Raw genomic sequence first — 12,050 nt, forward strand, 5'->3', positions numbered from 1 at the left:
TTTAAAGTATCTACTGATGACGTTGAAATTAGTGGCTCACTCAATACTTACACAGAAGTTGCCAGAATGTCTCCTAGATTAGATTTAATTAGGTTTTATTGTTACTGTGACAGTGTGGCCTTGCAGCAAGTAGCCCTCCTCCCTTAGCCTGGCAAGTGCTGCGGTTATAGGCATGTGCCACCGCATACAGATTAGGAGAGCTATGTCCCAAATAGTTAAAGTATAAATTCTTGAAACTAGCATATTTTTTTCTTCAGGTTTAACATAACTATTCAACTGGAGGTTCAGGCCAAATTCCTGAATCACCTCATTTTCTTCTTTGTCAAACATTCATCAGTGTCTCATCCATGAAGTGCAAACCATTTAACACACTACTGATTAGTCTGAACTACTGCTTGGCTGCAGTAGCTTCCCAACTATTCTGTTTTCTATTCTCAGCTTATTTCCAACAGCAGTCAGTGAGCTGTAAATAAAATGAATCCCTTTCATCTTTTGTGTAATGTTTTCATAATTTTGACCTGGTGTGACCATCCCATGCTGTACTGTTCAGACCTCACCGGCTGCCATTCCCCTTTCTCTTTTCCCCATGCCACCGGCCTTCTCGAGCTTCCTTGAACACATTTCTGTTTGAATCTTCCTGGCAATCTTTTCTAGACTGCTGTACCTTCATTTCTTATTTAGTGGCATTCAGATTCAAATGCTGTCTCAGATGAAGCAGGTCTGCTACATGTTAATGTCCACTCATCCCATCCCATTACCTCCATGGTATTCCTAACCTGGAAGCACCTCTAGGGAAGGCAGTTTCTCTCATTTACAAACTCTGTAGCACTAAAACTGCATAACTGAGCAAGCCTCATATAGCCATGAGTAAATATTCTTTTAAAACATTGAAAGTAGAAAGCACAGAAAATGGGAAGAAAAAATTTCTAAGTATGAGTAAAAATAGAAGCATTGAAAAATGAAGTTAAACTGGGCAGTGGTAGCACATGCCTTTAATACCAGCACTCAGGAGGCAAAGGCAGGTGGATCTCTGAGTTTGAGGCCAGCCCTCCTAGTCTACAGAGCAAATTCTAGGCCTTCTTAAAAAGAAGGTGGAGTAGGAAGAGGAAGAAAAGGAGGAGGAAGAAGAGAAAGGGGAGGAGGAAGAGAAAGAGGAGGAAGAAGAAAAGAGAATACTTAATGTTAGCTTATTTTATAAATCTTAAAAGTGTCAGTGTAGTTCCGATGACTGTCTTAGAAAACTTAAAATAATCTTACACTAAGTAAAACTTTTTATTAAAGCATCAATTACCAGTTATTTAAAAATACACAAGAAAAGACAAACATACAAAGGCAGTATTAAACAATTGATTTCTAAATTCAGTACTTTTGAAATATATAACAATGATCACTACCCCTAAGTCTGTTTATTGCCACAATTGATTTATAAGTTGGTCTACAACTGTCTTCAGTCTTATATTGCTGAGTTTTTCAGCTTTATATCATTTTAGAAAGCTATTTACTTCTCTTCATACAATCAATGCTAGCAACTATAGGAAGCTTCCCCAAGTCACAAGAATTCAATGTAGTTGTTGCTGTGAATACAGGTACCACTTTGGGTCGTCTACACTAAGACTCACACATTTAAAGGGAACACTAATGGGCAAACAAAACTGTGGGGACTGAGAGCAAGAGACTAAGAGCAGGCAATGTTATCGGTTACTTCAGCTTTGCTGGCAAAGAATTCATTACTTAGGTTTGCCCATATCAGTTGGCTCCATCTCTCCTCTCTAAAGAATGACAGACAACTAAACAATACTTTTCAGCTTCTCAAGACCTGAAGTATTTGAAATAAGTTATTTTCTTAATTGGTTTAGCAGCTTTGCTTCTGGAAAAGCAGTAAAACCTACTTTCTTCCAAAATGATCATGTTGACTCAGAGCCTTGACTGTAAGATGCCTGCCTAGATTCTCTTAGAGTGAGAAATGAAGACAAACCCTCACAAATCCTGTAATATAATAAATGCAAACATGACCTCATTTGTCAATGCACAGTACTAAGCTAGAAAACCAAGAGCACACATATTAGGAAGGGGCTTGTACAAAACGAGGGTGTGTCATATAAAGTGGACTGTGTACAGTCACAAACACATGTATAGAGCTGATTCTGCTTTCTAGAAGTCTGCTTAAACTGACTATAAACAAATGATTGGGATGTTCTTTCCCTAACATAATGCCCGCCCACTATAAGCTGGACCTAATTTCTTACAAGTCCCACGTTTCCTCGGATCTAGTTACTGCACCCTCATTGTACTACCATCAATTTATACGCTGGGCCTGCCCAGCCTGCCTGTGAAGACTCTCAGAAATATACCGAGCACATTAGACAGAGGCATCCTTAAGTAGAGTTCTGCACTTCATGACAGCTTAATGAGGGAGCAGTACTTGGCCCTCTAACTTACATACCTCTTATCTCACATTATCACAGAAACAGTGCAGTTCATTAACTACTCTTTTGTTACAGGAAACCCAGTAGCACTTAACAGTTCTGTTCAGTTGCAGAAACATTTCAATACTTATTAATTCCAAATATCCGAACACCATGCAGCTGTGGCATTTTGGGAATAAGTACACTCAGGAGAGAAGCTGTGTTTAGGATGAAGTGTGTTGGATCATACTTCGTATAGAAACTTGCCAGAAAGTATCTGCAGAGATAAAAAGTCAGAATATACATAGCATCCCAAAATGAAATTACCTAGAATTAAAAAATATTATAAAAGGGGTGAATAAACACCAGTGTCTAAAAATAAAATCATTAGATAGTAAAATAATGAAACCTTTTGATTTGAAATTTAAAAAGTGAGGTGCACACCCTACATTTCTACAGTATGTGCAGAAACATACTGATGTTTGCCATTGCTGAGAGTGATGGCTTTCAAATACATTCCACGTGACTATGAGATTTCAAGTGTAGGTCATGCTCAATTAGTGCAGAGTGTTGGAAACTAGCTTTTGCACATGCAAAAATCAGTATCTCTGAAAGAAATACACATTCACTTGCCCTTATGATGACCTTGCTATAGCAGAGCAGTCTGTCTATAACCAGTCTAACTGGAAACTGAAAGATTCACCTGAAAATCCCATTGTTTTGCTACTACAGGTCACAGGAAGATCTTTTCTGTGTACCTGGAGAAATCCAAGGCTCCAGATACATGTGTAGCAGAGGATGGCCTTGTCTGATAGCAATGGGAAAGGAGGCCCTTGGTCCCAGGCCCCAGAGTAGGGGGATCCTGAAGTGTCAGGATAGGAGCAGTGTCTTAATTGTATTGTCTCTTTAGCATATGCAAGCTAATGTCAAACAGCTTAAAACTAATATAGCTGAAAACTGGAGTTAAGACTGTCTAGCCTTTCTGCCTATTATTACATTTACTTCTGTTAGATTATAGAGACATTTTCTTTTTGAGTTTAATTTTTACATGTAACAAAACTCTCTTCCACAAAATTCAGGAAAATAAAGGAAAAATTTTATTCTTTTATGATCCTTTTTCTTGAAAATGTCCTTACTGTGAATATATCTATCCCACATTTACATCCCTTACAAAGTCTTTTCACCTAATCCAGACTACACTGATATAGTATTACATATGAAGCTATATACTACAGTGTTAAAATTAAGTTACGTGTGATACGTATCACGTACAAGCTATCCAGTGTCATATTAAAAGCAATCTATGTACTTACAGGGGAAAATATGTTCTTATTTCTCAATTATACCTATATTGAGCCAAGGGAGATAGTATTTCATTTAGAATCAATTTGAGCAAAAGCACAAAAACAGGTAAGAGTTGGGTTAGGAATAAAATATTCAAATGCAGGGAATAATGATGTAGATACTCTTTTGGTAAAAAATGTAAATAGATCGGCGGCTACCAGTTCTTATGCATTTTCACACTCTGTGGAGCCGTGGGCCACTGAGCTGATTCTTTGCCCACGGTCTGTGAGCCACTCTCCCAGCTGTCTCCCTGCCAGTGGGAAACTTTTCTTACATTCCCCACAGCCTGGTAAAATCATGACTCAATAATAAATAATTTATCAATCAGATTTATATGTTAAATTCTCAATCCACAAGACATCCAGACCATAAGCTTATAACCATCTGACAAAGATATAGACTGCCCACCTAGATAAGACAAACTAACCTATAGAAACACTTAAATATTCATATCTACCTATCGCCAATTAAGACCACCTGGATCTATATCCTCCTTCTCTGGCTCCATCTTGATTCTCTTGCCTTTCCTCCTCTTTCCTTCCTAGACTTTTCCCCACCTACCTTTTCTTTTCTTCTCATCCAATGGTAGGCTGGACCCACCGTATACTGACATCATCCTACAGGTACTGGGAGAAAAGCAGACACTAGATCCTAATAGCTGCATAGTGTATCTGATTTGTTTTTTTAGAGACTCAAGTTAAGTACCACTAAGTCAGCTACCATCAGGTCAGTCTTACAACTAAAGGTCTGACCTCTATTTTTGATAAAGCACTCTTTTTTTTCAAGAAGCTTGAACTGAGCCATCTGAATAGATGGGTAGCCAATGTAACTAATTATCATCAGCAAATCATTCTTTAGGATGATTAATTTGATATGTGATGCAAAATAATAGTGTACTCATATTTCCTTAGAAGAAACAAAGACACAAATGTTCATTATCTGTGTATCTTAGAATGTATATTCACTCATGAACAGTAGTACTTTTAACTTTTCTGATTCAAGTAAAGACTGGCTTCTTACCAACTTGTTAAAAATTGTGCCTGTACCTTAAGACTTTACTTATTGATGCTACTTGCTGATAAAAGTTCTTAAGAAAAGTCAATTAAATTTGATAAACACTATTCTCTTATCCAATATATTCTCTTAACACTTCGGCCACTTACAGAATTATTGGAGAAATTGTGAAAAACTTCCGAGAAGATGTAAATTGTACTCCATAGTCAAGCTGTTCCCAGTGAGTTAGGAGCCTTGCTCTACCCTGATCGGGAGTCTCAAAAGGCGTTCCTTTTACTGCATGCAAAAACACATACATCCCCTGAAAAGCAAACAACAGAATCAAATGCAGAGTTAATCCTTACAATTAAGCATCATGATGGTTCTATGCTATTTGTGAAAGAGTATATGATTTAAACTAAGAAGTTAGGTTTTCGTAAAATTGTGAAAAATTATGTTCAGTGTCTATGAAATATAAAGCTTTCTGAGGTTTCATTCAGTGAAAACCAGTACATGGGCACTCAACAGGAATATGTTCATTAAACAAATATGAATGTTAACATATGCTACACCTACATTTATTATTGCATGCTTCACAACAGCAACCCAGCCTAAATGCTCAACAGAGTAATGATGTGACCAAATGTGGTATATATACATACTGTACGAGTTTTATTCACCGTTAATGAATGAACAAGTGTGTGTGTGTGTGTGTGTGTGTGTGTGTGTGTGTGTGTGTGTGGTATGCATCTAACTGACAAAACAGAAGATAAATTGGAAAAGGGAAGGGATAACGAGAGGGTAATGAGGGGAAGATATTTGCATACACAAGACATGAATGCAGTGGGAAAATATGAGAGAAGAGGAAGGGCGAGAGGGAGGAGGGAATCAAAGAGGGCTACTACAAGAGGATGGGTGGAAATGACAAAACATGCAATTTTTTCTCATATGTGGAATGTAGACTTAGAAAAATGCCTATGACATCAAAGTATAAGGGGCTGTTAAGGAGAAACTGGACGGTTGAGGTGTATGAGGTCAGACAGCATGAAAAAGGCATTGGTATTTGTATGCTAGATGTCATAATGAAACCCACTGTTTAGTAAATTGATTAAAATATTTGTGGAAAATGTGTAAAAAAGTTAATTTGGACAGAAAAATTATGTAACAATACCTAAGCAATTGTAGAAAGGAACTTAAGTTTTAAAGTACTTAACAGACATTTAGTGGGTGGATTATGGTTAGAGGACCTAGAACATGATGTGCATATGAAACTGAACAAGACATTACTCTTCTGAGGGGCGGGGAGACAAAAAGAAAGTCTAAGTAATGAGACATAGGGCAGAAACTTCTATACAAGTCATAGGTAGAAACTCTATAACACTTTTTTTTGTTTTAGAATCTAGAAAAAGAACAATCCTTTTTGCTGTTTTCTTCAAACCACATTGCTCTCGCTAGTATTTAAAATGGAATACTAAGAAGTTTACCCTTTTCAATGGGAAAAGATAAAATTTGCAATTAGTATAGTTAGGTCTACAGCAGTGTGTGACTAGCATGAATGACCCTCCAAGCAATTCCCAGTAATGTGCACACAACATGCACATAATCACACAAAATAATGTTTTACTGACTTTATCTTGTCTTTTACCATGCTCACTTTTAGAAGCTTTTATAACACTATTAATGGTTATTATTGTATATTATTATTATTTACTAAATAATTAGGAAAACTAATAATAATTAGGAAAAGAAAATACATATTTGGTGTACTAGCACTTAATAGTTATTGACTCAAAGAGAATATCATTCATTTTTTTATCTGGGATGATAATCCTGTGAAGTATTTACATAACTTTAAAAATGAACTGTCATGGGGCAAGAGGAATTACTTATTTATGTCTCGTGTGTGTGTGTGTGTGTGTGTATAAAAACTCCTTGGCAGTTAGGAACACTTGTTGATCTTGCAGAGGACCAAGGTTGGGTTCTCAGAACCCATGTTAGGTAGGTCACAACTGCCTCTAACTCCCAGGGGATCTAACACCCACTTCTGGCCTTCATACATACCTGAACATATGTGTGAACACACAGGCACATACAAGAAAATAAAATATATATTAAATAAATAAAAGAATGAACTTTAGCATCAAATAAAGGTAGTCACTGCAGGTTCTGAAGAGCAGTACTGTTTCTGCACCTCAGTGATTATTAGCTCCATTTCCACATGCTTAAAGCTTCACATATCACATTGTAGTTGGCTAAAATGGGAGCTCCATTTAATGGAAACCTTAAACTGTAGTCCCGCAGTTGCTATATCTATGGCTAGTCAAATTTAATTTAGTGTGTTTAGTGTGCTGAACTAAGAATGGATGAAAACCATGCTCCCCTATAGCACTGTTAGTGCCCACATCCCACTGTTCGCTCCTAGTTGTGTACTGTGACACAAGCTCAAGTTATTCAACTAATGGCATCTTAAACATGTATATTCAGTAAACAAACATACACATATCAGAGAATGCAGAGATTAAAATACAAAGAAGCCAGATGTGGCAGCTCACTCCTGAAGTCCCAGCTCTTGGGAGATTGAAACAGGATGAATGCTAAGAGTTTAAGGCCAGCCTGGGATTTGATGTTAAGCTCCTAATTACAAAACTATTATGAATATATAATGAATGCAGGGGTTTTATAGATTAGTATAGGAGGTAAAATTTGAGTAGTTTTGTTGGACAGGAATCAGCCAGGCAGAATGAAGAAATAGAAAAGCTGAAGCCAAGGCAAAAGGTAACAGCAATATTGTTTTTTCCCAACTGTTAGAACACACCCTACAGCCTATATCTGGTTTAGAGACTAGATGAACAGAATCATTAAGCCAAAGAGCTTGGAATTTTAATATAAATACAAAGGAGAATCCCTAACAAACTTAAAAATAAACCTTGTGTAGATACACATTTAAAAACTATTTCTATATCAAGTTTGAACAGAGGAGGGTGGAAATAAGGAACATGAAGAGGAACACTATTGTGATAATTATCTGATAAATGATGCTATAGGCAAGTTAACAGTAAAACAGTAAATAGGGCATACATAGGAAAAAGCATTAACACAATGTAGAAGTGGCCACATCCTATTTACACAAGGCATTGCAGGCTTCTACCTAACTCTCTTGGAGTGACTATTACTGGAGTCCTTTGCTCATGAAAAGGTTAAGGTGACATTACATTGTTTTACCTTTGGAATTCAGTGGTCTAGCAGGCAGTAAATCCTTAAGATGAGATCTAGAGGAAAGTTAGGAACAGACCGTTGTGGTGAGGGTTAAATCTGGACTACAACAAGCATATTCTGCTGATATACTTGCTTTTAAATGTAAGGTGATCTAAATACAAGTATTAGTCTACAGATAGAAACTGAAATGTAGGTAGGTGGGATGATCTGGATGGAATATGCAACATGAAGAGAATCAAAGGGAAGGACCACAGGAGATTATTAATATTAGTGGATGGATAGAAAGAAAACTCTACAGGAGGAAAGAGGGAAGACAACCAGAGGTATACCTAGAACAAAGTGATCCCATGGAAGTCAAAACAAGAGTTCTGGTCAAAAGGAAATAACTATGAGGTTTCCAGTCAAGAATTTCTAGAAACCACTACTTAAGACTATTCACCGGGTACTGTAGATATGCATCTTTAGTCCCACTTACTTGGGAAGATGAGATGGGAAGGTTACTTGAGCCAAGAAGTTCAAAGTCATCCCAGGCAACATGGTGAGATATTCATTCTCTTTTTGTCTCTCTGTCTCGTTTCCCTTCCTCCCTCTGTCTCTGTCTCTGAGATAGGGCCTCTCTCTGTAGTCTTGCTTTTCTTGATCATGTAGACCTTGTTACGTAGACCAAGCTGGCCTTGAACTTACAGAGATCCACCTGCTTTGCCTCCCTAATTAAAGGTGTGTGCAACCATGCCCAGTGATTCCACCTCTCAAACAAGAAAGTACAACAGTGATGTTCTACCAGAGTCCATCACTTAAAAAAAGAAGTATTTACTTATTATTTCTTCCAACACAGTATTCTGATCATCAACCTCACCAACATTCCATATGTAAATTAACTATTAACATGAAAAGCAAACATATAATCAGTTTGGATTCAGTTCCCTTTCTATTTCACTTCAGTAAGTACTTAAAGGTTAAGAAAAGCCACCTTAACAGGGTTGGATGGATTCTCTACCTAACAGTCAACTTCCAAGGATGAATAACATGCTTACTAGTCAACAAAGTTTGTAACAGTCTGGAGTGCTAATGCTAATACAGGAGCATGAAATCAATGAGAAATATTTAAGGAATGTGACAAGAAAAAGTCCTAATCAACATTAAAATTCTTTAAAATTAACTCATTTTATCTCAAACCACTCAATTATATACATGTATTTATCTTTGCAATGCCAAGTAGAGAACTGTACATTTTAAATAGGTGGCTTTTATAGCACAGAATATAGAGTTGTTAACAAAATCCCTAAGGGTTGGGCTGGAGGTGTAAAGTCCAGAGCTTGCCAGGTATCCAAGGTCAAATCCCAATACTGAAGAGCAGTGTGCTGCCCAGACACCACTGAGTTACAGGTTTTATTTACAGTGTATTAAGTACTTTTGTGCTGTCCTGAACCACCAGTAACTTATCCCCACTATTCTCATTTTTCCAAACTGAAGCTATGTCCTCACTAAATAGCATCTCAATGCTTCTTTTCCTATCTCCCTGACACAGAACCTTAGAGCTCTCCATATTGAAAATGAAATGGAGTTCTTACCAGATTATGTATTATGTTTGTTAAGGTCCAAGCAACAGGAACACTGCAGAAGGGGATGCTGAGTAATACAATATGAAGTAGGCCAACTCCCAAAGCATATGTCAGCCACATACCACGGCTGTTCATGACACGGGTATTGGGGTTTACCTCACTGTGGGCAACTCCAACATTCATGTTTGCTCTGTAGGGAAGAAATAAATTAACAGTGCCATAGTTGGAAACCTAAACACCCATATTCTGACATGACAAAATGTTACTGCAAATTTCTCCCCTTCTCATTCTGACATGGAACACACATACCTCCAACATGCCTTCTACAGATGTCCACATAAGCAATAAAACAACACTGTCACTGTTAGGTAGACAAAGCTCATTTGTATGGCTTCTTTTCCTAAAGCTTGTTTTTTAGCCTGTCAACTTAACTAGATGAAATAATAGAAAAGAAAGCGCAAACTGGATACAGGTTCAGTCCTGTAATCCCAGGACTAAGGAGGATTGCCAAAATCTGAGGTCAGCCTGGGCTACATAACAATGCCCTATTTCAAAGTTCTTTAAAAAAGAATACCCGCTCCAATATTATAGATATGTAAAATGTAAGCAGAATGAAGGCCAGGAGCTAAATATATAATTGTGCAAATTAGCAGGTTTCACTGTGATGTTTTCATATGTGGAATACCATGTTCCAAGAGTGTTCCCTCTTATTTTTGCTCCCTCTCCTGCTCTCTCCACCCCTCTTCCCATGGTAGTCTAGTCCATTTTGTATTTTCAGGTCATCTTTTTGTTTCCTTTTATTAGCTTTCCACATACCCCTTTTATTTCTCTGTGGAGCTAGTTTTGCCAAACATGATCATCATCCATAAAACAGTACTTTAAAGAGGGGGAGGGGGGACAGAACTGGCCCAACCAGTCTGAGTGGCAAGATGCTAACATGCTAACATGTAATGGAACATTTTAACCATAGTCAGAGGTCAACAGCATTTTGTTTCCTCTTTAATCTCCCTCTCTCTTGAAACAAGGTCTCACTGTGTTGGCCAGGCTGTCCTCAAACTCACAGGTATCCTCCTGTAGAACAGTGGGATTACAAGTGTATAAACCACTAATGTTGTCCCTATTTCAATAGTGAACCTAGAAATAACAAGCTGTGATGTAAAATGAAATATATTTGTTTCACAACTAGGTTAAAGCCATGAATCTTTCTCAATATTTCTTTAGCCAAACTCCCTACTTATTTCTTTTTCTTTGCCCCTACCTCCCCACTGGCTTTCTCCTTTTATGATCAGGAAGAAACACTAAAGAACTAGTATTAGTACTCAGTTATTGTGCGCTTACAGTTGGGGGGGGGGCGGTGTCTAAGAGTTTAGTCTGTTACAATCAAACTGAAATGGGTATTGTCTGAGAGAAGGAAATGCGCTAGAATACATTTCAGCTCCCATTCAAAGATACATAAAAACTCTTTCTATTGTAGTGTTTGAAGAAAGGAATTTCACCCAGCTAAGCAAGTGTTTCCCGAGTATAATGTTCTTTTGGCTTCTCATGATGTATGGAATAGGCAGTGATGAAAGTTACACTAAGGGAAAGTCTCGTGTAAATTTTACTTCTATAACAACCCAGTACCTATAGTGCATTTTTAAAGGATAATACTTCGAACATTCCACTGAATGTTAGAAACTAAAAACCAAAGCCAAAACACGCTGGAAAGAGCCTCAAATTGCCACCGATGCTGGACTACAAATCCTTCCCCGCAGGTAAGCGGCAGACAAAGGCTTTCCTACCCCGGCCTTCCCCGTCCGCTCACACCCACCGCAGGGTCCTACCGCCCCAGTCGCAGCTGCACTTCCGCGGCGCGCCGACCACCTGCGGACACCTTGGGTGCACAGCGCGAGCCCCTGAGGCAGCGGAAGCCCGTTCTGCCGCAGCCCGTCCCGCAGCTCCAGGGAGCCTCCGAGCTTACCGGCCACCAGATCCTAGCAGGTCACTGGACAAGTCCCGTAGCAGCCACAGCAGGTCTTCACGCTAGAGCGCCACTGGTGCGCCTCACCGCTTCCGGAAGGCTGCCAAGCTGCTCTAGAGAGCAGCCGATTGGCTGCCAGCCTCGCCAATCCCATTTTCCTCTGTGGGCGGGCCTAAGAGGAGCGCGAGCGTCGGTCCCAGTGAGCGCAGGCGCACTTCGGTCAGAAGGACGTCCCGCAAAGTAGGGCCTGCTGTTCAGGGTTTGCTGAGTGCCTGCAGCGGTGGGTGGTGAATCCCTTACCTCACGCAAGCTAGAAGGTAGTGTAACGGCGAACGAGCGCTCCCAGTAATGCTCGGGGAGGCTGGAGGCGCCTCCCGGGGCCAGGTGGGAATTTGCGGGTTTGTGCGCGCGTACCCGAGTCAAGACTTCTGGGCTGCCTAGGCAGTGGTTGGAGCTCAGACCCTTGTTCAAGCTGGGAAAGTTTTGTCTTGCTAGAGAGTGTTAGCCGCAGGTAGCGCTGTGCGTTGTCTATCCCCTATGAAGATAGTCACGTGTAGTACATCCCGGAGA

At 39.2% G+C, this 12,050-nt stretch overlaps 2 protein-coding genes across 2 annotated transcripts in view; one reads left to right on the forward strand and one right to left on the reverse strand.

Annotated features, from left to right (window-relative positions):
- Positions 1 to 1,391: 1,391 nt before the first annotated feature.
- On the reverse strand, positions 1,392 to 11,567 carry ORMDL1 (ORMDL sphingolipid biosynthesis regulator 1). The gene is made up of 4 exons (XM_080932757.1): positions 11,481 to 11,567; positions 9,530 to 9,710; positions 4,913 to 5,064; positions 1,392 to 2,682 (listed from the first exon to the last, which is right to left on the reverse strand). The coding sequence occupies exons 2-4, from the start codon at positions 9,701 to 9,703 to the stop codon at positions 2,547 to 2,549; spliced, it is 462 nt and encodes a 153-aa protein (XP_080788883.1). The 5' UTR covers positions 9,704 to 9,710; positions 11,481 to 11,567; the 3' UTR covers positions 1,392 to 2,546.
- Positions 11,568 to 11,780: 213 nt separating this feature from the next.
- The window catches only part of PMS1 (PMS1 homolog 1, mismatch repair system component), an 81,046-nt gene continuing 80,776 nt past the window's right edge, over positions 11,781 to 12,050 (forward strand). The window contains exon 1 of the mRNA XM_080933036.1: positions 11,781 to 11,797. The gene's annotated coding sequence lies outside the window, so the exon portion shown is untranslated. The remainder of the gene's footprint in view (positions 11,798 to 12,050) is intronic.

The sequence above is a fragment of the Micromys minutus genome, assembly GCF_963924665.1.
Source record: "Micromys minutus genome assembly, chromosome: 19".
In the NCBI taxonomy this organism is placed as follows: domain Eukaryota; kingdom Metazoa; phylum Chordata; class Mammalia; order Rodentia; family Muridae; genus Micromys; species Micromys minutus.